The sequence below is a fragment of the Panthera uncia genome (assembly GCF_023721935.1).
Source record: "Panthera uncia isolate 11264 chromosome C1 unlocalized genomic scaffold, Puncia_PCG_1.0 HiC_scaffold_3, whole genome shotgun sequence".
NCBI classification, from domain to species: domain Eukaryota; kingdom Metazoa; phylum Chordata; class Mammalia; order Carnivora; family Felidae; genus Panthera; species Panthera uncia.
The window spans coordinates 7,705,976-7,733,565 of NW_026057584.1; the positions used below are offsets into that span (position 1 = coordinate 7,705,976).

The window sequence follows — 27,590 nt, forward strand, 5'->3', positions numbered from 1 at the left end:
GGGGGGGGCGGGGGGGGGGGGGTGGGGGGGGGGGGGGGGGGGGGGAGAAGGGAGGGATAATCAACTCAGATCAGAGGAGGCGCAGGCAGGGAGGCATGTGGAACTTGGGGACCTTCCTGGTGCTCCCTTGCTCCACTGTGAACAGACGTACAGACGTATGTGCCAACGCTGGCTTGAGAAGGATATGACAGCCAAGGGCTCAGAGACCTCACGATGCAGGTTTGGGTCAAACCACCAGCTAAGCTGCCAAGACCTGCTGAGGCGCTGGCTGAGGGTGAGAAGAATTTGGGAGGGACACTGGGGGGAGAGGGAGAGGAGGAGCGGCGGGGGCCCCAAGTCCCACTCCAGTAATGGAGGCAGCTTGTTTCCAGTAGTTTCTCCCGTGGAATCTCCTCCTTGGGAAGAGGCAGGAGCCGCAGGGGAGTTGCTCCCCACAGTGGAGGGCAGAGGCGGATCTGTGCGGTGCAAAGGGTGGGCTGGGGCCGCCACGAGGAGCACGGCAGGGATCTCCACGCAGGACGGCTCCCACAGGATGGGAGGTTCCGCCAACATGCAACACCGGTTCGAGGCGGCTCCACTGGCCTGGCTGAGCCTTGCCCGCCGGCCCTCCTTTCCTCTCCGCCTCCTTCACAGGGGCAGGCTGTGCCTGCTTGTGTTTCCTCCCTTCATCCCCCTGTACGTTTCTCACACTTAATCCTGTCCGGGAGGCTACTTGTCAGTGGACCTGAGCTGACCTGGCATGTCCTCCGTGACGAAAACAAGAGAGCAGGGAGAGAATCCCAGTGTGATGCTAAGCTCTGCCCGCTGGGTCCGCTCTGACCGTGCAGAGTGTCTTGAGACCAAGAATGCTGAGCCAGCCAGTCCCCTGGGGCAGCCCATCGCGTCAGGGGGTCCTCAGGTCCAGAAAGTACTATGTGCCCAGGGGCTGGGGGAAAAGCATCCAGGTGGGCTGGCAGGGTCCCAGGGCCCTGCCTCGGCCCTGGCTGTTGCCAGAAAGGCCAGTGGCCTGAGTGATGAAGTGCCCATGGGCTGCAGGGAGAAGAGGACGCGAGGACCAGTGCTGCCCTCTCTTTTGGAAGGCTGCAGTGCCGCTGTCCTTCGGTGTGGGTTTATGAAGGTGGGAAGGCACATCAGTTAAGGAAAATCAAGCTTCCCACAGGGAAGCTTTCTCGGACACCTCCAGGTGTTGGCTACCTGATATGGGTTTCAAGGTGCCAAAATGAGTCATCTGGCTAGTCAGAACAAACAGAAGATTTAGTTTCGTTAGTTCAGCGAACTAAGCTGTCCCACTGGCTGTGGGCGTCAAGGGAGTCTCCGGACCAGGGTGAGCCACGGGGAGGGGAGGGCACCGCATACCTACAGCCTGGGTCTGCCAGGGCCCAGGGCACGAGCCACACGGGCGGGTACAGGTGAGCACTGCGCCAATGGCCACCTCACGCATCACCTCATTCCACTCTCCCCCAACCCGGAGACGTGTTGTCATCTTCATGTTCTCAACGGAGAGGCCGTGTCCCAGAGGGGACAATGACCTGCCCTGGAGGATGACTGGCAAAACTCAGATTTATGGTGACGAGTCAGGAGTTCCTTCTATCAGACCAGGCTGTCCACTCCCCCCAGGGGTCCTCAGGGATGGGAAAGCCCAGAATTTCCCAGACTGAGAGCTTCTGGGGCAGGTCTGCCAAGGAGAGGCTGGAACCAGAACCCCTCAAGATTTATGTTGTGGAGAGAAAGGCAGGTGGTGCAAAGGCACAGCATGGGCTTTGGACTCGGCTTAGCGCTGGGGTAAAATCCAGGCTCTGCTCTTGACCACAGTGTGACCTTGAGCAAGTTAACTGCTCTGTCTCTTTTTTTAAATCTGTAAAATTATGAAAATAAGATCTGTCTTGAATGGTTTTGAAATTGAAAATAACCCAGGTAAGCCCAGAGCCCCATGTTGGTGATCTGTGGGCATTTAGGAGCTGGTAGCTCCTATCACCGTTACGCTGCATGGATCAGAAACTTGAGAGGGTCTGGCATGGTTAATGCTCTTCGTAATTATCACTAGGCCTCACTATCCAAGCGAAAAACGGGAAGCAGTTGATGTAAATAACATATTTACAGAGTTAAATAAAATTTTTGCAGCTTCTTTGTTCTACATGTTAGTTCTTCAGAATTTATAAACTATCCAGTAAGATAGTTTTCCCTGATGTCGTGAGTAATTTATCCTTATCATAATTGTACAACAAATAAAAAGACAAAGGCTGGAAAGAGATTTGACTCCCTTGTAGCCAGGTTCCTTCTCTAAAAGATTAAGTTAGGTCCCCCCACCCACTCCCTTCGTCCAGTATTGGTTGCCAGGTCCTGGGCTAGGCGATGGGGGCACTGAAATGAACAAAACAAGGCCCCGACCTTACAAGGGCCCAGCCTGGGGGAAGCATTCAGAACCAATGCCTGAGCTACACGGTACTGTGCGGAACGCTGAAGTGGAACCAGACAAGTGAGGCACGGGACCACGGAGAAGGGACACTGGCCTCAGCTTCAGTGACGGCTGTTAGGGCTGGAATGGCTTCCCGGAAGAAGTGATACTTGGCTGAGAGTGGAAGGAGAGGCAGATGGGTGGGAAAAGGGCTGTGGGAAAGAGTGGGATTCTAGAAACAGGGAACGGCGCAGTCGCACAGAGACATATCGCACATGAGAGGCCCAAGGTGGTCTGGTGGGGGTGGGATACGGGGGACACTGGAGCAGGCCAGGGCCTGATGGCAGAGCTGTCTTGCTGGTGATGGAGGCCCAGCCCCTTCCATTAGCCCATCAGCCTCTGGGGGTCATGTGAGTGTTCACAGGGCCCAAGACTACACTGGTACCTAGCAGCAACTCTCAGTATGCTTGCTGAATGAGTGAGTATTCAGATTCACACTTTCAAAAGTTCATCCAGACTTCTGCTTCTGACAAGACGGTAGACCGAACTGATGTGGGCCTTGTTCCCAACACAAACACAGAGAAAATACAGATGAAATAGACGACAAGAATAATTTAAATACAAAACTGAGCATGAGAGAATAACGGGAAAATTCCCAGGTACCTGAACTACAGAGCGAATAAAGTCAAAGGCAGAATCTTCATCATGGCAACTGAGGCTGGGATCATCAAACTCTGATATAGTTACAGGAGCTGGGATTTTAATGCCCACGGGAGGTGGAAGGCCAGGCCGGGGACCTGGAACTGGGAGCCTCACGGAATGCCAGGGGTCCAGGAAGGGCCACTGGCCATCAAACAGGGCCCAGGGAGACCCTTCTCACAGCCCAGAGGAGGTCTGTGTGTGGTGTGGAGCGGAGGTTTCTCTGCAGAAAGGAGACCCCAAGCCCGCACTGCGTGTGGGTAAGGAGGCTGAATATACACCACCCAGGTTCTGGGAATCTTGAGCCAAGAGGTTCACACCAAACTGGCTGAGCCTCTGGAACTTGGGGTCCCGGAAGAACTAATGCCAAGGCGATGAAAACACACATCCGCAACCCATCGGCTCCCACGGTGAAAACGATCCCTACTTCAGATGGTCTCCTGATAAAGAGTGAACCACCACCGCGAGCCACCATGAAGGCGAGGCTTCAGACACAACATGTGGGAGAATCGGTACCCTTAAGACTAGAAATAATCGAACACTTGAAAGAGGCTATATGGATAAACAGAATAAATGAAGACACGAAAGGAACAGAAACCATAATAAAAACTAGGATGCTAAAAAACAAAAAATAAAAAATAACAGGCTGATTTTAAAAAGCTCTGAAGAGAACCCTAAAAATTAAAAATAAAAATGAAACCCTCAAGTTTGGAAGGTGTAGTAAACAGCTGATTATGAATAGCTACAAGGAGATTTGTAAACCCGAAAACAGATGTTTTTGAGGAAGTGCCAGAATACAGCACTGGCAAAAAAGGAGATGGGAAAAGGAGAGGAAAGACAGAATAACATGGCAGGTTTCTAACAGGAGTTCTAGAAGGAGAGATCAGAGAGAATCAAAGAGACAGCAGAGAAGAGTTTCTGGAATGGGAAGAACGACACTGAATCCCCAGCAACGTGATAAAGACAGATCTACTCAGACTGAATGCAGTAAAACTGCGGAACCCCAAAGACAAAAATAAAGTCTCAAAAGCCACCAGAACAAAAGGCCACGTGAAGCTCTCTCAGCTGCAGAGGAGACAGGCACCCATGTGGTGCTCCAAAGTCCCACAGCACTCGGCTCCCCCGCCTCCGCCCCACGAAGAGGCATCCGCATCACCCTGGTGGGACTGCCATGTGGTCTGGGGTTGACACAAACCTCTCGAGGCTGTGGAGTAGGTCCAAGTCACCGTTGTCACCGTTTGTGCCTGCTACCTAGCACAGCACGTGGTGTGGAGCAGGGGCCAAGGGAATACATAATAGATCTCATGAAGCACTTATTTGCTTTTTTGGGTCTGTTCCGCTCTGTGAAGAGATCTCCAAACCCCAGTGTGAGAAACACAACTCTCGATCAGTCCCGGATTCACTGGATTGCATGTTAAAGGCAGTGAAGCTTTCTGCAACAGGAAAAAAGAAGGTGGTCCCCAGGTCCATGGTGCTGACTGGTAGTACCTGTTGGGGTCGGGTTGCGGGGAGACCTCACATCTCTTAGGTGCAGCTTTGAACAGCTTTTGGGAGGCTGACGACATGATCTGAGTGAAAAGCTTTACTCCTCTAACCCCAGGCACAATAGGACAGCTTCTTTCCTCTAATGACCTCAAAGCTTTAAGAATGTTTATGTGAACCGTGCCCTCCAGCTCAAGAAGAGGCAGGGTCTAAGTCCGGCCACATATGGACAAGTCCCAGGGCCTGTCCTTGGAACTCAGTGGCAAGTATGAGTCCCTTTATGCAGATGGAGAACGGGATGACATCAAGTCCCAAATCAGGACTACCAGGATGTTCCAGGGAAGGAAGCATCCAGGGAAAGCGTCCAGGGTAAGGGTAAGAGTGTCCAGGGGAAATAAAAGCAGAGTGCCTATTTTCAGGGCCGCTCCATTAAAAAAAATTTTTTTTTGTTTATGTATTTATTTTGAGAGAGAGAACATGAGTGCACGTGAGCGGGGGAGGGGCAGAGAGAGGGAGAGAGAGGGAGAGAGAATCCCAAGTAGGCTCTGCACTGTCAGTGTGGAGCCCAACGTGGGGCTCCATCTCACGACCTGAACCGTGAGATCATGACCTGAGCCAGAATCAAGAGTCAGACGCTTAACCAACTGAGCCGCCCTAGTGCCCCAGGGCCGCTCCATTTGAAAGGCAAGACCACTGGGGAGAACCATCCAACAGCCTCCATACTCACTCACAACACCTTCTTTACTGACAGATTGAATGTGGCAGAGATAAATACTAAAATGACTACGAATTATACTGTGGGACATACCCAGATAAAAGTAGTCATTTCAATAATTAATTGTACCAAACAAATAGTCAGATGCCAAGCTAATTCTTTCACATACAGAACCTCATCTCTCTGCTGCTCTTGAATTCATGTTATTGGCTGAGACGACATGGGCCCCTTAGGGCCTGGGGCAAAATATCCTCATTTCCTGAACACCACTGTTATACAAATACTGGGATTGAGGCACTCCAGGGGAAATGACCCTAAAAGTGAACAGAGAAATACAGGGCAGCGCCTAGAGGAGAGGAGAAAGTCACAGTCAAGTTCACGGGATTCTCCATGCTTCACTTCACAATTCACACATGGGGAGAGGAGTCTGCCTTTAGACAGAGTGCATCGCACAGAGCTGAGGGCCGTCAAAGACATGTGCGCCAGCCCCTTCCCTTCTCAGTACTCTGTTAGCTGCAGCGACAGCTCGCGGACGCAGCCCTGCCAGCACTGGGAAAACAGAACAGAATGGAAGTCATGAGATACATTGTGTTTGGGAAGGAGAGGCAATCAACACTTCTGTGGGCACTTTATACGATAGGCTGTGATGATGTCTTTACCATGTCAGTCCAATCCCCATGACGATCATTCCCCCAGTTACGGCAGAAGGTATCATTAGTCCCATTGTTCTTAACAGATGAAGAAACCGGAGGCTCAGACCGTAAGAAATTTGTCCACAAATTGAGAATGAACCTTCAGAGTGCCTCCAAGATGAGCCAGAGAGAACCACAGAGAGGAGTCGCTGAGGCATTTGATGGCCATAGTTTCCCGGATCGTGGCTCCTATCTGCTTTCCTACATAAATGCTTTCGGTTACACATCTCTGGGGGCCAAAGCTTACCAATATTTACACCCCCTAAATTCTCCTCTTACGTTGCTTACTCTGAAAACGTGCTAGGCGTTGGGGATTAGGCCAAGGAACAGAACTAGGCTATCTTTTCCTCTCGGCTCCAAAGACTACCTAAGCTGTGGCTGCCGTTGCACCTCTGAACTGCTAAGACATGAACCTAAAGGAAGGAAGGCCGGTGTCATCCTCCCACTGGACAAAAACGCTGCCAACCTTTTTCCCAAAGAGGAGGGAGTCAGGTCAGAATTGGAGTCTGTAAACCTTCTGCGCTAAAAGATGGGTTTCTGCCGCCACGGTCTGTGTGCACGGACGAGGCTGCCGTTCGCTGCCACCAGGCAAAGCACCGGCCCGGGGAGCGCAGGCTGGCACGGACGGCAGCTCATGGCTGATGTTTCTCTTACTCCCTGGAGACGCTCGCACTTGCCACCAAGGAACTCATTCAGTTGTCCCCACCAGTCCCTGGACCTGAGAAGCCCAGCCCTGCTGCTCTGATGAATTAAGCATTATGAGAAGCTGTGACGGTATCTCTGACAAAATGGCCTAGAAACTCTGGAACTCCAGAAACAGCGCCATCCAAGAGGACAGACGGTGGGGTCAGAGGGCGCTTGGCCAGTCTTTCCTAAAAGACTGATTTGGTAGGAATGGAGGGTATGCAACACTTACTGTGGCATCCTCTAAAGATAAATTACAAACAAGAATAATGTCTTGAGGGTAATACGAATGGAGATTTGGTCACGAAGGCACCCGGTTGACCCACCTTCCACCCATAACAGAGCAAGAGTTCTTCAGGAAGACCCAAGTTTCTCTTCTGGAACGTATAGTTCCACTGGCATGTGCCCATTCGATTCCTTCCACTGGGTAAAATTAAACGCCCAGATAGTTAAACAATTAGTCCTCGAGTCCGGGTTGAAACCGTTCTTGTCATTGACTGGGGTTCCCAAAAGCAGCAACTTGGGACAACAACTGTTGTTCGTCTGTTCTCTTCCTAGAGTAAATGTGATCGTGCGGACTCTTCCTCACACAGCTGTGGCGAGTGCCCTTGGGCAAGTTACATTCCCCAGACTTTAGCTTCGGCAAATATGACAATGATAACAATGAACGAACAACTCTTCGGGTTGCTATGAGGATTAAGTGGGATAATGTCATATCCCCAGTAGTGTGCCTGACACACAGTAGGTAGGTGCTCACTAGTAGCTGCCGTCGTCGTCCATCATCATCACTGTCATTGTCATCATCGGGCACTCGCCACCACTTTCACGGCCTCACAGGCAAAACTACGTGGTTAGAGAGGCAGTCTGTGGGGAAGTGGAGAGGTGCTATACAAGTATGCCAGGCGCCACCTTGCTAATCATAAGATCACCGACTGAGATCTCCGTAAGTACCCAGAAACCCCCCAATTACAAAGCTCGCAAGGTAGGCTAACACAGCAAAACCTGTCCACATACGTGTAGTCAGACGGAACGACAGCAAGAGCCGAAGTCACACCGTGAATCAAGTTAGCAAGGACATCGTTGGAGACGGAGTGGGGGTGGGTCCAGAGGAAAGCTGGAGCCTGGGAAGGAAGGTCTGCTTCTGCATATATGTCTAATACATCCCATACGAGTACTTCCAGTCCCGTCTTTAGGAGCCAGATAGATTTTACAGGAGAAATACTTTTGTGCCAGCTATTTGCTAACAGAGTCCCCCAAAGTGTGGTTCTCTTCCCGACAATCCCTTTGTCTGAGAGGTCCAGTGTAAGGCAGCCCCTAGGCGCTGCCTCTCCAGGACATGGCGAGGTGACCCTCCTTCCCACCGGGTGGCTTACTTGTTGCTGTCACGGTACTCGTAGATGTGACATCCTTGAGGCAATCCAGTCTCGTGATCCAGAGTGAAAGCAAGTTTTAGCTGGAGAGAGAGAGAAGCGAAAAATAATTAAGTCTAGGCTGCATGTTTTATTCATTCGGACGGCTGAAATGAAAAAAAAAAAAGCAAAATCACATTCCCTCCAGCTGACATGTTGTGGAGAACCCGGGCCTGCCACCTCTGGGAAGAGCCATGCCTTACGGGCCACTGTCATCAGTGAGGACTGCTACTGGACTCTGCTTATTCATTCAGCAGGTAACCGATTATTTACTAAGCACTTACTTTGTGCCAGACACTGAGCTAGCTGATGGGGAAAGAACAGTGAAGAGAGGCAGAGAGGGGCCTCCTTCATGGTAGAGGCAGCAGATAATCAATTCACACGAATGAGTGAATGAATGAATATCAAGCTTCCAATTAATATAGGTTCTCTGAAGCAGGAAAAAGACTCCCGCATTTCGACAGAAGTAAATAACCTGAACTACACTGGGAAGGAGGGAAGGAGGAGGGGGTTAACTAAATTATGGGGGTGGAGGATGGGGAGAAAAGGAGATTCTCGCTGGCAGAGAGCACAGCATGTACAGAGGCCCTGATGCAGGAGTCCGGGCACTGAAGGGTAGCTGGTAAGCCAGAACCCAGTAGGTCAGGGGACATGGTGGTCAGTGATGCTGCAGAGGGAGGCCAGGGCAGAACTTGCAGAACCTCGCTGGCTCCCTTAGAATTACCCGAATAGCAAAAGAAAAGCCTTTGGTGAGGAATGGGTAGATGACATGATCAAAATTAGGTTTTATTATTATTTTTTTAATTTTTTTTAACGTTTATTTATTTTTGAGACAGAGAGAGACAGAGCATGAACAGGGGAGGGGCACAGAGAGAGGGAGACACAGAATCTGAAACAGGCTCCAGGCTCTGAGCGGTCAGCACAGAGCCCGACGCGGGGCTTGAACTCACGGACCGTGAGATCATGACCTGAGCCGAAGTCGGACGCTTAACCAACCGAGCCACCCAGGCGCCCCATAGGTTTTAAAGATCTCTCTGGCTACTGTGTAGACAGCAGGCTGTAGGGTAGAGCAGGAGGCCACCCAGCAGTGCGGGTGAGCAGTGATGGGGGCTGGGGCTAAAGGGTTGGGGAGGGGGCCCAAGAGGGAGAGAAAAATGGACAATTTAAGAATCTACCTTAGAAGTAAATGTTGAGGGGTACTTGGGTGGCTCAGTTGGTTAAGCATCCACCTCTTGATCTCAGCTCAGGTCATGATCTCACAGTTTGTGAGATCGAGCCCCGTGTTGGGCTCTGTGCTGACAGCACAGAGCCTGCTTGGGATTCTCTCTCTCCCTCTCTCTCTGCCCCTCCTAGCTCTCTCTCTGTCTCAAAAATAAACTTCAAAAAAAGAAGTAAATTCTGAGAAGTAGAGGTGACGGGACATGCAGGGTTCCATGCTGGGGAGTGGGGAGGATGGAAAAGAAGAAATCAAGGACAGTTCAAGTTTTTGACTTGAACAATCACTCAGGCGACTGTTCCATTGCTGAATCTGGGGGTGGCTAGAAAGCCACAAGTTTGATTTTGGACATATTAACTTTGAGGCACTCAGTAGCTTTCTCTGATTAGGGACGACCGGGAACGAGAATCTGGTAATGAGGTCTTGGTTTCTTTCTGGATTCTGGAGGGGAGTGCTCAGGTGAGTGCAGAGCTCCATCTGGGTTGCTGGGAAGCAAGAACTCAGGGAGGTTGTGCGTGTCCTGCTAGAGCGGAGTTGGATATGGCAGCTTTAACATTTCTAGACCTAGAGCCAATTACTAGATTTACAAATTCACTGGGTTTTTAAAGCGCCAGGGAAATTTTAACTAAAATTAACTGCACATTAGGAGGGTACATTATTATAACTTTTTTTTTTTTTTTTTAACTGCAAGGCTGTTAACACAGATCTGCATCATTAGATGCTGGACGATTTTTCTCTTCCTTACAGGGAAACAAGCTTGGAGGAATGGCTCGTCCTCTTACTGACCCAGATGAAAATACAAAAACAGAAACAAGCCCTTCTTCACCAACATGAAGCCAGGAACTTCAAGTCAAAGGCATGTTTTCCCTACAGAGCACTGCTTGGATCTTCCCAGCCCTCTTTCAGTAAAACAGAAGTTAAAAAAAAAAAAAAAAATCTATCAACTATACCATTTTCTCTTTACTTCCCTCTTTGTAGCTGAGGCCAGGCCTATATTCATTTGGTCCATTGCAAAGACTGCACCACTTAGAAATTTTCAAATCCTTTGACTCAGTGATTGATGAATGTATGGTTTAGAAAAATTACCATAAATATAAGAGGAAAAGTTTTTTTTTTTTGTAAAACCGTTCACTTCAGTATCATTTATTGGAAAGCCTCTAAAAGATAAGCAAAAGCAAAGTGGTTAGGTAAACTCTACTATATAGTCACATGCAGAAGAGCAGCCATGAAGAATTTTTATTAATCTAGGAAAATATCTGGAAAAAATCAGGATGTGTACTTGATTATGTATCAAGAAAACTATGTAAAAACAGAACAAAGACCACATAGAAGAAAGACTGGAAGGAACAATGGCAACAGTGCTCCTTTCCTTTCCTTGCCTTTTCCAAATTCTTTACGATAAATGTGATGAGATATAAGCTGTAGTCTTTAGTCATAAAGGAGTTATGGGAAATTTCATTCTGGGGGATTCTTGAGGTGAATAAACTGTGAATACAAATTTAACAGGTGAGTAAGTAGAGGTGGTGATGAGGCAGGGGAGAGAGGTATGGGACAGAAGAGTGCTCATACTTATTGAATGTAGAACTCGTATTTATTGAATACCTACCAAGGAAAGGCTCTCCTTTACCCTGACCACAACCATCTGAATTAGGTATTACAATTTCCTTTTTACAGGGGAGGAACTTGAGGCTAAGAAAGGTTAAGTAATTTGTCCAAACCACAATTAGAATTTCAGCTAAAACCCACGCTCTTTCCACCTCACCGGAATTACAGGACTTGGTAATGGTCTGGATGTAAAGCCTGCCAGAGAGGGAGGCATCAAAGATGATGTTTAAGGTGCTCTGCCTTGGGCAGCAGGGCAGACGGTGCTGTTACGCACTGTGACAAGGAGGAATGGCAGGTTTGGAAAAAGAGCTTGAGTTTAGTTTGGGAGTGCTGATTTTAAGGTGTCTGAGAGGCATCTTAGTGGAGATGAACAGTAGGCAGCTTGTATAAACAATTCCGAACTTTATAGGCAAGACTTATCTGGAGGTACAAATTTGGAAGCCTCTAAATAATAAGTAAGATGGTGACTAAAGCCATTGGTGTGGACGAGAATGTCCTAAGAGAGTATGAAGAGTCAAAATGAGGTCTTTGACAGAACAGCTGTATTTCAGAGCTGGGCAATGGAGACTAAGAAGGAGTGGTCATGGAATTTTGAGTTATGATGTTACAGGAGCCAAGAGGAGAACATGCCTTAAGGAGGGAGCAGTCAGCAGCATTAAATCCTTTTAAGAGGGCAAGTAAGGGAGGAACAAACATCCAAAACAAAGAATCCATTGGATTTAGCAACAAGGGCTCTCAGGAGAGTGGTGGGAGCAGAGATCAGGGTGTGACGGGGTGAAAAATGAGAAGATAAGGAAGTGGGGATCAGGAGCGCATGTAACTCTTTTAGCAAATTAGACGGTGGGGGCAAAGAGTCAAGGTGAATGGATTGGAACAGGACAGGAAAATAGGACGGGGGCTTAACGGAGAATGTATTGTTAGATAACAGGCTTGCTTGAATGCAGATATAAAAGACGCACTACAGAAGGAGGGCTCAAAGACAAAGGAGAGATGGAGGTGGTTAAAACATCAAGGTGTCCGAGATGACAGGAGGGACTGGAAACCAACATACAACAAGTGGAAGGGCCTTTCTCCACTGCAGCAGTAGGGAAGGCTGGGCAGGGATGCGGATATATCTGTGGATTTGGCGGGGGTGGGGAGCAGGATGGGGGATGGTGGTGGTTTGGAATGTTCCAGTTTGATTTTGTTCTTTTCTGAGAATTAGGAGGTCAAATTATCCTCAAGGAATGGAGGGTTTGGTGAGGGAAGGAAAGGAGGTTGGAGGAAAGTGATGAAGGCTTGAAATCGTTTCTTTGGAGAACAGGAAAAACCGTTGACCAGGGAAGAGCACGAGGATTGCCAGGGAGCATTAACGGTCCAGCTGAGGCCACAGGAACTGAAGTTACTGTAGCAACCATCTGCCCAGATGTTGATTTTTTTTCTAGCAACTTAGACATTGGCATGAAGAAAGTTAGGCTGGTCCAAAGCTGAGCATTTGCCAGGAAGGTTTGAGGGAAGAATAATGGAGCGAGGGAGTAGAGATACGATGTTGGCAACAGATGCGCCAGAGACTCTAAGGGGGAACAGGCAAGAAATAAAAACGAAAGGGGCTGATGGGAAGGAACCAGAAAGATCCTGGTGACAGATGTCTTGTACGGAGCTAGTATTTATCGAGCGTGTTCTCTGTCCTTAATCCTCTATTTAAATAGCCCCGTGAGGTTGGTTCCTATCCATATGTTACAGAGGAGTTTTCAGTAGTTAGCCCAAATTAGCAAGTAAGTTGCAGAACTAAAGTGTGATCCACATTGCTAACCACTGGACAACACTGGCCTCCTGAGTGTCCATGAGGTCAAGGAGAGGAATTGTAAGAGTGTCCATGAGGGAGTGGGGAGCACTGGAGGCTGCAGTCAGAGAGGAAGCCGCGTCTGACCTTGGAGACGGGCAGTCAACCTCAACATGAGTAGCAATCAAGGAATGGAGAGTTGGAGGTTGGGATGAAAAGGTCCTCCATGAGAGGTGTGAAATTCGCCCAGGACAATAATACATTTCCCAAACGGATCCACAAAGTGTGTCACTGTGGGTGTATAGGTGTTTTGTAGGTACCTACACAAACGAATGGGTCCAACCGGCCCATGAGGCAGACCTAGGCACGGTATCCAGCAGTCATTTCCTCCTTCCCAGTGATGCCCTAGATTTGTTCAGCTAGTTACCCTCCCACTCAGTCCAGGGAATTCAGGGAGAAGCAGATCCAGTTTCCAGGGCTGGGCCTGACAGTTTGAAGGTAATCATATACACCTTTCAGTAAGGGTCAGGAACCCAAGCCAATCAGTGCCTGGCATTTCCTGGAATTGGAATTCCCTAGGGATTGGTTCAGGAATGGACATGTGACCTAACCGAAGCCAATGAGATATGAGGGGATGTTTGCGCTTCTGGGCATGAGTGGCCAGAGTTGTTGCAACTAGCTTGTCACCAGCCTAAGAGTAAAGCCAACTCACAGACGAAGCTGCCCTTGAAGACCCGCGGAAGAGCAGAGTCACAGCCTTGACTGAGCCGTGCCTGGTCTCTGTTGGGCTTCCAGACCTCTACTGTTCACTAAAAAAATTTGTTTTAATGTTTATTCATTTTTTGAGGGGGGGGAGGGGCAGGGAGAGAGGGAGGCACAGAATCCGAAGCAGGCTCCAGGCTCCGAGCTGTCAGCACAGAGCCCGACGCGAGGCTCGAACTCACAAACCGCGAGATCATGACCTGAGCCGAAGTCGGACGCTCAACAGCCTGAGCCACCCAGGCGCCACTTCTACTGTCAGACACATAATACGTCTACCCACTTCTTGGTTCCACTCTCCACAATGCAGCTGAGTTATCTTTCTAAAACACAAGCCTGATGACACTTCCCTCTTTAAATACCTTTGATGGCTTCCTTCTGTCTATATGCCACAGGTATAAAAATGAATTAAACGGCCTGGGATCTCTGGGGGTTGGCTGCTCACGTGAACAAAAATGGACTATAAAGAGGGATGGTGAGGGGGGCATGTGCTGAGGAGAAGGTGCCAACCAGGGAGGACCTCAGGGTAGGTGACGGGAGTCTTAAGGGAGAAACACGAGTCTGCCTGAACAGGGAAGGATGCCCCTAGCCCGTCTGCTCCTGCTGCAAAATTCCATGTACTTCTCCCACAGTGTAGAGCTCACTGCGTGAGTTTGGGTCATGCCATCTACTTTGACACCTCTGGCCCTTCCTTAAGCTGTGACTGCTTCTAGGAGCACCCTTTCTGTCTATGCCGGCAAGACCCTACACATCCTTTGAGCTTCTCTTTGTGAAAGTCAATCTTTCATTCTTCCCTCCTCTGGTAACTGGAGGCAGGGCCTCTCTGCCCCGTGAGTCCGAGGGCTCAGGGTGGAGAGCTTCACCAGGCACCCTGGCACCCAGTGTCCCCATCACTGGCCACCACAGGTGCTCAACGCATGTCACTGAGCTGACCTGCTGAGACTCAGAGCATTTTGTTTACCTATCAACAACCGTCCAGTCACCCAACTTACAGCCGGAATCTCCGTCACCCTGAGTTTGTTTTGCGTCCTCTTACTTCGGTGAAGAAATTCTGCCTCACATCTGCCCCCCTCAGTAACTGTCCCCCGATGAGAAGCAATGGCTCAAATCCCCTTGGGACCCAGGCGCTCCATTTCGCCAGCGCCTTTGAAGATGCACGCAGTCCCTCACTCAAGAATATGTACTGTGTCCCACGAGCCCAGCACAGCAAGGCAACAGGCAGGCCTACGGGCTGTGTCGAGACTGCAGGGACCCACCCGTGGAGCCGCTTGGTTTGGAATGCCCATCGCTACGACACTTCACCGGGTCCAGCTTTCCCTTTTCCAGAGGCAGCTGCCACTAGTCAACCTTTGCCCCGGGGAGGACGGTTTCCAATTGCGCCACATTCCTGGTGCTGGGTGAGAAGAGAAGGAAGCCCAAAAGGCAGTAACAAGGTCACTCGGTCAGCCTTCACCAGCAGAGGAAAAAGGCCTTTCAGTGGGTCTAGTTAGAGGCAAGGCTTTCCTCTGGACAAAGGCCAGGCCAATCTCCCGCGGGCAGGAAATGGAAGAGCCTTTTACTTTCAGGGGGCTCAGGCTACATCAAAGAGGAGGGCAGGGGCCGGGCAGCTAGAGTATGAGACTCCTGCTAGGACCCCTTTGGACCCAGCCCTCCTGCTCCAGGCAGGGCCCCAGGAAACTGGCAGTGTGGGTGATGAGGGAAGGGGCTAGGACTGTCGGGAGAGAACAGTCCTTCCTCATTCGCCACGGGAATGTGGGTTATAGGCCCGTTGGGGCTGCTGGGCCCGCAAGAGGCTCTCCTTCAGTCCCTCTGGGCTCTGGTGGTGGGGGGCGGCGAGGGGGGCAGCAGGGTCATTCTTCCTGCAGGTAGCACGGGAGAGTAAGAGTGATCGGTTTAGGACTACATAAGCCTCCCCAGGGAGGAAGGAATGCCCCAGGCCAAGCAGCAGAGGGGTCCATGCAGCCATTTGTAACCGTTTGAGGAAATGTGACCTTATTTTGTATGCCAGCCCAGTGGAGCCAATGGGCCAGATGACATTCGTAAGAATAACTGAAAAGGAATAATGGAACAGGACAAGAAAGGGTGGCTAGAGGTGGTGATCCAGATGTTCCCCTGGGCTAGTGAGCAAATCAAGCTTCAGTCTGCTCAGGTGCACAGTTCCATAAGTCATGTTCCCGGAGAACACTGTGCCCAGGCCACTTGGCATTAAACTCCATCAACTAAGGAAGATACCAGCTCAGAGCTTCTGGTACTTTTGAAAATGCCTGGCCTGACCTTGGGAAGGCCAAAAGTACATTAAGAGGTTTAGGAGTTGCCTATTTTGTCCCCAAAAGCTTCAAAACGACCTCCGATGAGCAACCGGATGTCTCTGACCATGGCCCAGACACCACTTGCAGGCTGCTTTGTGACTGAGCAGAGGACCTGGGAGCCAGGCTCCGGGTTCCTCTCACAGGGGTGTAGTGAGGGAGGTAGCTGGTAAAAGCAGAGTGCTGGTTCCGGAGCCAGAATCACTCTAGTTCAAACCAACATGGGTTCTCCAGGAGGCCTGTGAGCCTCCTTCAATCTGCTAGCTATTAGGACCAAGGTTCAAACGCAGGTCAAGGACCAGCCTGGGAAGCCTCCAGCCACTGCATGGTCGGCTCTTCCCCTCACAGTCCACTGGTCTTGCAGGGTGTCCAACTCTTCCCGAAGCTGAAAGTGGCAAATCCCAACATACTTCTGACATTCGGGCATGCCATTTATGGCCCTTTCAACGAGCAGAAGTTACTTCTACCTGAGCCTTGGATTTGTAATTGAAAAATCTTATTAGAAGGAAATCTTCACATTCTCCGAGGTGATCTTTGGTTTTTCTTGTTTGGTTTGGCTCTCCTAAGCATTATTTCTTTTTTTCCATCTACTCTTTGCTTTCTTTTATAAGACAAAGATGCTGTGGACTTGGCTTCCACTTGGTTCACAACGATTCTATGGCAATGTATTAGGTTTCTTTCTCCTAAGTCCACTGAAGTCTTTTTGGACTTGGAGAGAGCTTTTTAAGAAAGAACTTGCTCATTCAGCAGGATTTTCCTCCCCACCCCAAGCTCTGGTTCTGACCTGGAAAAAATAAGAGAAAGAGCGAGAGGATCCTGCAGTCCTGACGCTCAACTTCCCAAACCACAAAAAAGAGCCAGTAACGTAATCATGGAGATTTCTGGCACCTTGGTCTTTCAAGAAAAATACATCCATCTGCTGGCACAGGGACCCATCAAACTAAATCCTGTGCAGCACGGAGTTCCCGATTCATTAGTGTTGGAAAGTCTATGGCGAGGCTGGCCGCCCCACCGGAGGACGCCTCCCTGCAGCGCCGTCTGTAAACCCCACAGCTGTGTTTTCACTTAAGACCACTTCTCCTGACTCCACTGCACCTTGTTCCAGAGGCTCGTTCTACTCTCATTAAGGCTAAAAATGACAGGACAAGGATTCTCCAATGCTGAGGTTTTTTTACTCGTCAGAAGAAAAGCTGTCTCTAGAGCTCTGGTCAACCCAGAGGGAAGGCTGCTCTTCAGTAAGGAACCCACGCCGGTCGGGTCATCCTAGGTTTGCTTCAGTTAACAAGCCTGTCACCTGGCTTCTTCTGCCTGCCTGTCCTGCTGCTTCCTCTTCTGGGGGCGTCTGCATTGCCCGCCAGCAAGGCCAAGGGCAGTAGAGCTCTGGTGGTTCTTGCCCCACAGCCCCTCCTCTGCCTTTACTCCTGGGTGAGACCAGCATCTCCATTAGCAGAACAGGACACCCGCTCTAGCTTTCCTGGTCAGGCCTTGCCTGGTCACTGGGCCAAGTGTTTGCTCCTTCAACTTCTGAGCAATGTGACAACAGTGACTGTAAAGCGTGGTGAGCAAGTCTGCATGTGTCACATTCAGTCAGAGGCAGGGACCTGCAGCCCGTCTGCTCATCCTACTCACAGCTGGAGCACTGTGGATGCTTCTCAGGGCCCCGTCCCTCCCGCAGAGCATGGCTGCTGCTTTTCTGGTACTGAAGTCAGACAATGTGATGCCCGGTCACAGGAACTATGCTCACTCTTACAGATGTCATTACTTCTGCCTCCTTTCTGTGGCAGTGGTTTTCTTTCTACTGTATTCATCTCCCTTGTTTATTTCCTTTGTTGTAAGTCTTTTCAAATCCTTTTTGGAAACTGAGGATGGTATACATAAATAAAATAAGGGTCTTCAAAATAAAAGCCAAACAAACATAAACATATGGGATCCGGGCAGGTTCAAATATAACCTGATTAAACAATGATCATGACGGTAGGCATTCAGTTCGTGGAAGAAAGAAAACGGGACATTCTCATACAATCCTCAGAGCCAGTGATCAAGCTGGCTCTATTCTTGAAAAAACAGGAGAGAACAGAATGATCTTCCAGGGAATTGGCCTCAGTTTCCAGGGACTTGAGGAGTCGGGGAGTTATATAACCCCAAGCTGGGAGCCAGCAGCTCTGGCCTCGTCTCTGTTCTCTCCCAGACTCCAGGTGGTGGTAGGGTTCTACTGGCCTTAACCTTTCCACCTGTAAAATGGAGCTGAGTTCATTTACGTCATCCTTGTGGTTTGTTTTACGGATGAATGTGAGATACTTTGTAGGTTTACTGGAATAAAGTACCCGTAATAAATCCCTGCTCTACCTGGGAGAAGAGATGCTCTGAAGATTTCAGAAGGACTAGTGTTCACATCTTTAGATATTTTTAAAAATGTTTTTATTTATTTTTGGGGGGGGGGGGAGAGAGGGAGAGGGGAGAGAGAGAGAGAGAAACAAAGAGAGAGAGAGAAAGAGAGAAAATGCAGGTGGGGGAGGGGCAGAGAGAGAGGGGGACAGAGGATCTGAAGTGGGCCCTGTGCTGACCGCAGACAGCCCGATGCGGGGCTTGAACTCATGAACTGTGAGATCATGACCTGAGCCAAAGTCGGATGCCTAACCAACTGAGCCAAGCAGGTGCCCCTTGAGATGGTTTAATGAGAGACAAGCGGCAGTAAAACATTCTCTTGCCTATGGCTGTCTTATGCAGCCAAGAGAAACTGTCAAAGTTCATGACTTGATTCCATGTTCATTCTGCTTCCTTCCTCCCAGACAAAGCCAAGTATCTGGACACTCATATTCTAGGACAACATTCTGAGGTCCATTCTGGTCCTGGGGCGGCCAACCTACCATTCTTCCCGGTTTGTGCAAGCTGCAGTCAGCCTGCAGCAGAGGACTTAGCACCCCCTGGGAGAAGAATCGCGGACAATCACCACCAACCAGTCACAAAACGCCTGTTGATTTGACAACACTTACTGGATTGTTCATAACAATCTGGAAGGGACACCTAGGAGGTCCCTACCTGTGGTTACCTGAGGTTCCTCCTCTCATCCAAGATAATTATTAGTGTCTCAGCTATTTCATTATAAACAATATCTCTAATTGATGCCATTCTATCTGTGGTAAAAAGAGGGTGTTGTGAAGTTTGAAGAAAAGTAAGTACAGAAAGAAGTTTGTCCTTAAGATGAAATGCAAAAAAAAAAAAAAAAAAAATTAAAAAAGGACAGAGGTCAGTGGAGGGTACCAGGAAGGGCCAGGATCCAGTAAGGAGGAAAATGGACAGACTTTCTATTTGGCTCGCTAACTGAAAAATCAGCTTTGGTAACAGAGAATCCTTGGATAATCTCACATAGTTGAAAATCATTTAAGAAACTACACATGATGTTAAATGTTACAAAAATAAGTTTCATAATAATCTTAGGGGAACATTTTCATTAAGCAGACAGTGGTTTTCCCTCTGGCCTGTGTATATTCTCACTGGGGGCAGAGGCTCTCATGGTCTGCAGGGACCTTGGGGGTCCTCTGCTCTAACCTTCTGCCCACGAGACTGGACGAGTTCTCTTTCCAGCACTTCTAAGAGTTCGTGCTTTTGCCGAGACCCTCCTGCCTGGGACACGGGCTTCACAGGATCAGGGAGGAGGTCACTGTACTTGTGAACCGGTGGGCCGATCAACAAGCACCCACACCAGGAGGTTGGCTGCGCAAAACGGAAAGGAACAGGCTCTTCAGGCTGTCTGGTTTTGACTCCTGGCTTTTCTCCCCATTAGCTGTATTCCCCCAGGGGGTTATTTTACCTGTTTGCACCTCAGTTTCCTCCTCTGTAAAATGGGGATGATACTAGTGCCAACCTCATAGTTTTTTGTGAAAATTAAATGAGGAAAAACACATCAGAACAGCACCTGCCTATGGCAAATAGTCAATAAATGTTCCTGTTGCCACAAGGCCCGGGGTTGTATCTTGTAATGAACTGATGGCACGCTGGAACAAGCTGATGGGGCCGCAACAGTTCCAAATGTGATCACTCTTGAACCTGAGGGATTTCCACAGCAGTAGGGTTCACTTTCCTCACCGGAGGAGACTCTGGGGAGCCTCTCGGCAGGAGGACGTGATGCTTCAAGGCTTCACCGTGGCCCCCACGGTCCTGGTGCTTCCGGTGCCGCGCTGACACGGGGTCTGACCACACGGCAGCCCTGGCGGTTATCCTCTGGTGCCCAGGCTCCTTGGGCTCCTTTCCACCGAGACGGCAGGCGGGGAGGCCAGTCTGCCCCCCCCCCCCCCCCCCGGCCCTGCCAGGCTGGCAGATATGCCTCGGCGTGGAGGCTGCCCAGCACCCCTGCACCGGCAACAACTTGTCTGCTAATCTCCGCTCGGGAGAGGAAGAGGCCGCAACGACCTGCTAGAGCACAGCTCAGGGCTGGCTTCTGACGGTCCGGATGCAAGAAAATTGCTTTTATCATGGTCCGATTCTTCTCATTTCTTCTCAAGTTGGAACATGTCTTTAGCTGTGTGTTTAACTATCCTACTGTCCCAGCGAGACTGGAAGCTCCAATAGAGAAATCCCAAGCGATGACTCTGTGGTTCCCCCCACCCCCAAGCCTTTACCGACCGAAAGATTTCTAGGCGAGAGAGGGTCCTGCCATTAGCAGGAGGAATACAGCTTCCATATGCGACCAGACACGGTGCCAGGACCTTCGTGTGCATGGTGCTACCGACTCCTATTTTAAAGGTGAGGACACCAGAGCTCAGAGACGTCAGATAACCCGCCTGCCCAGAGTCAGGCAATATACAGATCAGCAGACGGCAGACCCGGGGACGGAGCCCAGCCCCACCTAACTGAAGTGTGCGTTTCCCCCTGGGCCACGCTTGCTATTATTTCTTCTCTCACCGACAGGGCGCTGAGCTGGAGGCCAGGGGCTCCAACAATTTACTTCTGTCCTCTAGATCCTAACAGACGCAGGACAGTAAATGGTGTTCTGAGTGTCAGTCTTCCAAGGCTCGCTGGCAGAGGCATTACTGAAGAACAAGGTGGGGGCCTCCTCTGTCCAGGGGAATTGAAGACAAGAAGCCAGAGTGAGAGGCTGAGCAAATGGGGCTGCCCAGTTTCAGGGGGAGAAGCTGGGCTGGAGGAAGAAGATGCCTGGGTGGGACCACTCGAGTGAGAGCGAGCGAGGGAGAGAGAGATGGGCTGGCTCTGTTTTTCCGGTTCCATGCACCTGCCCTCTGGCTGACATGCTCAGTCACAGAGCTAGTTAGTAATAAGACCAGTAGAGTCAAGGGCTCCCCACACCAGTTGGCTGGAGGGCAGGAATAAAGAGAGAAAAACAAGGCAACAACAACAAAATCTAAGATTAATATAGGGCCTCTGCTATTGAAGAAATGGGTTGGGGACTCACGTAGCCAATTTTTGTTATTTAAGTCACGGGCCTCTCTCCATGACTTCCTCTGTAAAATGAAAGCCTCCAAAGAGATATTCTCTGCGGTTCCTTCTGGCCACCCATTTCACAAATCTGTGAGCAAACACTTGTCAAGCACGGTCCCTGTGTCGCTCAGCACTGTGCCAGGCACCATGGAAGCACAGGGGAAAAAGGACAGTCTAGGCTGGCAGAGATGACTAAGTCACACTGACTCCAACGCTGTCGGAGGTCAGAGAGGGATCTGGTAGAGTGGCCTATGTGGGGCAGATGAGGCCTGAGGTGAGTCTGGCAGGACAGAGAGGGTTTGAAAAGCATAGGTGAGAAATGCCAGGTAGTGGGACAAAACTCAGGAACTTTAGCCCTCCTACAGCACAGACCACACGGGTCACGTCCATCACCGCGTCCCTCGTATCTACCAGTCTTCGGCGAAGTAGGTACTCAACAGATAACTGTCACAGGAGTCAATGACCACAACCAGAGAAATGAGAATTAATATGCACTGTTCTGGGGGGGGTCTGGCGACTCGGCGGAGCATGCGACTTTTGATCTCGGGATTGTGAGTTCGAGCCCCACGTTGGGTATGGAGATTACTTAAAAAAAATCTTAAAAAAAATATGCACTGTTTTGTGACTACGAATGAGATTGGTCTGACTACAAAGTGGAGGGTACAACTTGGGAACAGATAAGATAATATCGATGACGGTAACGAAAATGGTCAGGATTTACTGAACTTACTCGGTAAGTCTTTTCTGTGCTAAGCACATTAATGCGTTCTCTCACTGGATTCTCTTGACCTCAGAGGGTGAATGCTGTTGCTGTTTTTACTTTATAGTGGGGGCATGGAGGTTCCCGGGAGTCGGGAAGCTTGCCCCAGGTCACACAGCTGCAGCCGGGAGATGAGAGCCCGGGGCCGGACTCTCAGTTCAGGATGTTCCCAGAAGACATCTGACAGAGACTGAAACCTGGCCCCTCTTCCAGCCTGTGCCCCCTCCTAGGCCACTGGCAGCTCTTTGACGTGTGCTGCTTTCTCACAGCAAGCAGCCCCCGAGCTGGGACCTGGCCCTTCCCGGGTGCGATGCTGGTGTACCTCACGGGTGAATTAAAAAATTCACTTTTTGTTTTGTTTTGAGATCGTTACAGATTTACAGAAAGCGCAAAGACAGTGCAGAGAGGTCCCGGGTACTCTTCACCCGGTTTCCACCAAAGGTCCCGGCTTCTATCACTGGAATCGGTATCACACTGCACACTGGCACAACACATACGCCTAGTTCCACGTCACTGGGTCACATCGGTTTGCGGAAACAGTGTATCTACTGCCACCTGGATACACAACTGTCCCCCCATCACACCACCTTCCCGTCCCCCACCATCCCAAACTCTTGGCCACATGCTCTGTTCTCCTGCTTTGTGATTTTGTCATTTCCAGGAGGTTATAGAAATGGAATCATATAATAATATCTTAAAACAGCTCTTCAAAGTTATCCTAAGAGTATGACTTGACCCATCTGTTTGATTTGCAGAAGAACATAAAATGACAACCAACAAGAGAAAAGAAGCAGAATAATGCAAGTTCCTATTCTCACTCTGCTGCTTCTAGCTATGTGACTTTTGACTAATCACCTAACCCAAATCTCAGTTTCCTCGTCTGTCAAAATGGGTAGAAGGTTTAAGGATTAAATGAGGTAACATGTGAAAGCATTTGGCAAACGGCAGGCACTCCATAAATTCTAGCTGTTTGTTATTATTAATAATAAGCCAAGGAAGCCTCTGTGCCTCTTTATAGAAAATCAGGCTCTTAACGGTCACAGACGATTAAGGAAGTGACCACGCCAGCCCTTAAATGACCCCAGGTCATGCTTCCCTTTGCTTCCCAAGACTCCACCGTGGAAACAACTGGGGACTTTTAAAAGGCGCTTCCAACAGGCATCTTCAGGCACACACCCTCCTGAGAACAAGCAGCCACTCCCCATGCCAGATTCACCAGGGGGCCGAGAGTTCTGAAAGCGGGACAGATGGCCAAGAGCTCTGTGTTTAGCACAGAAGGCCTCCAGAGGACAGCCGGGGTTTGTGCGGAGGCCCCCGGCAGCACACCGAGCACAGAGAGGAGGAGGATGCCAGAGAGAGGCAGGGGTCAGATGCGTGATTGAATTAGGTGCTGCATGGATACCCCACAAAGCTCAGCATCACTCAGAGGCTGGATGTGTGATGGGGGTCAATGGCCCACACTACCCACAAGGTCACCCTTACTTTGACGAGCTGTGGAAATCTGAAAAAATCTCCCCCAAAAATCACATATGCAAAGACTCCATTATACAGTTGAGAGAGCACTCGACTTTGAGCCTTTGAGTAGCTGGGAACCCGGCACAAATGGCCAGCTATATCTTAAGCAATATGCCCGAGGCCCATTGAAAATGGACAAAAACGGGTATTCAGGATCCTTCACGATTTACTGAAAGTGGCATTGTCTGTGCCTTTGCATGGCACCAGCAGGGGTGGGATCGAGGGCGCTCCTCCTGATGGGGGGGTCACCCCATGTGTCTCCTGTTCCCTTGGACTTTTCAACTCCCCTGGCCTGCATTCACTCACTCACTTTTTCCCCTTTGAAGTCAAAGAATACTGCCTCATCTATCACTGACATGTTGGGCTTCAAAGGGACTGGGAGCGAATTCCCTTTTTTTTTTTTTTTTTTAAAACAAATGAGAAGGGCTCAGCTGGGAAGAGAGGAGGTGAGGAGGGAGGGAGGGAAGACAAGAGCTACTGAGGGTTGCTTTCTTCCAGCTCCGTGCCGAGGGGAAGCCCTAGTGTGGCGTCTAGGCTCTAGGTGGGGTGACAGAAGCTCCGGGTGGTGTGCCGCATGTCGCTCCCCAATGTCCGCGTGTGCTCACCCCGCCTTGCTCACCCAGCCTTTATACTGTGTTTCCAGTCTTGCCTACTGTACTTTGGAAGGCATACATGTTTCTGGTGCTTCCAGGAACACTTACCTCCAACAGAGGAAGAACCTGTGTGGGGGGGAGGCGGGGGAAGTAAAGGCACACCAGGCTTGCTTGGTTGGCTGCTTTGACGGTGTCTTTAAGTAGATGGCCCAAAGCACCTCAAGCTCAGGGGGTCCCCAAATTATGTCTGCTTTTTCTTCCAGTGTGGCGGGGGCTCTCCCGGGACACATCACAACCACCCGGCTTCCCAGTCAGAAACCCAGGCATATCTAGACGTACCCTCTCCCTTTTTTGAGTCTGATTCCGCCTCTTCAATATCCTTTTCATCTGTCAGCCCCGTGACCTCAGGTTAGGGCCCCAGAGGGTCTCATGTGGATTCCTGCTGCAGCCATCTAACTGGACTGATTGATGTCCATCTTGACACCTTCCAACTCGTTCTCTGCAGAGCTGCCAGAGAGATCTTTCTAAAAAGAAAATCCCATCCCATCACTCCCATACGTGAAACGCTTCAATGATACCATGATGAATTCAAGAAAGCACTCGTATTTCAGGGCAGAGGAAAAAAGGTCCTCCAGCCTTGGCCCTGGTTACATCTTCAATAGTATCTCCCACTGCCATTGTGAGCCCTTCCCATGACCAGCCACGCCAGGGGCCTGAACCTCCCAGAACATACCAAACCCTTGCACTCCTCTGCCCGGAACATCTTTGAAGAAGCCATTTCCGATAGCCTCTCGACTGCTCTCCTTTACCAGAACAGGAATCTTCTCCCAGATTCTATAATTGAGTACAAATCACACTCTGAAACCAACCATTTCTTAGAGACAGGGCCATGTCTTACCTATCTTGCAGTGACTGATACAAAGTCGATAATCAAAGTTGTTTTCTGAATACTTTTGCTGCAGCGTATTTTCCCATGGATGAAAGATGGCAGGCCTCTACTTAGCTTGGCTGAGGTAGGTCATTTCACAGATTTCTATCAAATGTTAGCTGCACATCCTTCCCAGGCAAGCAATCCTTGGCCTCTCACCCACATTAGGCTTTCTTCCCACTAAATTATACTCCAGCTGTTCTAAGGAAAACCCAATTCCAATGGCAGTCATAACTAGCAAGCTGCCTTGTTGACTATAATTTTTAAAAGCCTCTTGGTTATGAGATTAAAGCATGATTGGGTGACTCACTGACATGGGTATTTGCATGTAATCGACAAAGTCCTATGCTTGGCACCATTACCATCCCGACTTTGTGCAGCAGTCAGAAGGATTTATCTAGAAAGTTTAGAGGTTTTTCTCCTATCATCTGTACCCTCCTTTAAAAAGATACAATCTTCACTTTTATGCCAAATCTTAAACCAGAGAAGCCTCATATCTGCTTAAAAGCCACTCCTGAGGAAGCTTCTGATGCCCACACCTTTCCAAATGGTTCCTGGAGGGCAATGTGCCTGGCAAGGCTCTCAGGATGACCCCATCCCAAATGTGCTCAATTACAGGAACTGTTTTCAAAAAAACTTCCGGGCCCAGGAAATAAGTATTTTAAAAAGAAGGGAGAATCTAAATGTAAATCCTGAAACTTAGAAAATTTCCAGAAGAAACAGGAAAAAAATCTTTATAACCTTGGCTTAATCAAACATTTCTCAGATAGTACACCAAAAGCAAAATCCGTAAAAGAAAAATCTGGTACGTTGGACTTCATCAAAATTTACAACTTCTGCTCTTTGAAAGAGTATGGAAAGACAAGCCAGAGAGTGTGAAGAAATAAGAGAATGCAAAGACAAGCCAAAGACCTGGATAAAACATTTGTAAATCATATAGCTGAATGAGGATTTATGTCCAAAAGATGAGAACTCTCAAAACTTCGTAATAAAAAACCAAATAACCCAATTAAAAAATGGGTGAAAGATATGAACAGGCAACTTCACCAAAAAAGACATACAGACAGCAGATATGCACATGAAAAAAACTTTTAACATCATTAGTTAGGAGAGAAATGCATATTAAAACCATTCATGAATTACTACCACACACCTATTAACCTGGCTAAAAACAAAACAAAAACTGACAATATTTAGTGCTGGTAAGGATGTAAAGAAACTAGAACTCTCATACCTTATTGGTGAGTGGTATAGTTCCCCTGGGAAATAGTTTGGCAGGTTTTTTTTTTTTTTTTTTTTTTTTAAATAAAGTTAAATATACACTTGCCACATGACCTAGCAATTCTCCCTTCTAGGTATTTACAGTGAAATGAAAACTTAACCATCACACTAAAGCCCGTAGGTGTTTGTGGCAACATTATTCTGTAACTGCCCCAAGCTGGAAACAACCCAAATATCCTTCAGCTGGTAAACAGATAAACTGTGAGCCACCTACAACATCATGCAATACTACTCTGTAACAAAAGGGAATGACCGCTGGTACCCAAAACCACATGGGTGAACCTCACATGCATGATGCTCAGTGAGAGAAGCTAGACTCAAAAAGCTACCAACTGTATGATTCCATCTGTATAACATTCTGGAAAAGGCAGAACAATAGGGACAGAAAACAGATCAGTGGCTACGGGTAGGGGAGAGGGTGTGACTACAAAGGGGGGAAGTAGAAATTTTTTGGGGTGATAGAAAAAAAGAGGGAATTTTACTGTATGTACATTATACCTTACTAGGGAAAAAAAAAGTATTTCTGGCTAAAAACGTGGCTGGTGGGTCTAGCGCTAAAGGTGTGAAGAGATCCTCGTGATTGTGTATAAAATCGGCCCTTCCACAGACATAGCAGAGAGTATTCAGGAGTTGATCAAGCTCATGAGCAGTAAAACAAATGCAAGTCAAAACAATAATAAAACACCATTTTCAACCGATCGTATTATCGAAGATTAAATAAAACCCACAAACTCTCAGTTTGGTGAGAGGCAGTGACAATGCGCTACTGTTCCCTGCTGGAAAAGGCCTAAATTAGTTTAACCTTTCTGGAAAGTTATCTGGCAGTTTGTATCAAAAGCTTTAAGAATGATGCACAGAAAAATGTTATTACTAGATGATGGGTGACCGATGCCCATATTGGCTTTACTTGTTCATTTCTAAATTTCAATAAGATAAACATGTATTACTTTTCTAGTAAAATAAAAGTCAATCAAAAAAGAGAAAAGTATCATAGAAAAAGAGTTAATTCCCTTCAATCCAGTCATTCCAAGAATGTATCCCTAAAGAAAAAATCCAAAATGGCGTCTGAATTTTATGCAGAATAGTAATGGCAGTCTTATTTACAACAGCAAAAACTAAAAGCGGCCTGTGACAACATCAGGGAGGCCTACACCGACCGTGGAATATTCTGCATCTTTTTTGAGCGACTTGGAGTCTGACGGGCACTCCATGTCCTTCCCTTCCTTGCTCACAGACCCTGCAAGGTATCCCCTGTGCATGAATCCGGTACCAATGCCCGAGTGCCTGAAAACCTGCTCTGGTCTGACCTCCTGCGGCTGTATTCCCTCCACACCCCCAGCCCACCCGGACCAG

The 27,590-nt window shown here is 48.9% G+C and overlaps 1 protein-coding gene across 1 annotated transcript in view; it reads right to left on the reverse strand.

The window, feature by feature from the left end:
- DIS3L2 (DIS3 like 3'-5' exoribonuclease 2) overlaps window positions 1-27,590 on the reverse strand; it is a 348,511-nt gene that overhangs the window by 35,901 nt on the left and 285,020 nt on the right. The window contains exon 14 of the mRNA XM_049614679.1: window positions 8,041-8,120. Coding sequence (XP_049470636.1) covers window positions 8,041-8,120 — 80 coding nt within the window. The remainder of the gene's footprint in view (window positions 1-8,040; window positions 8,121-27,590) is intronic.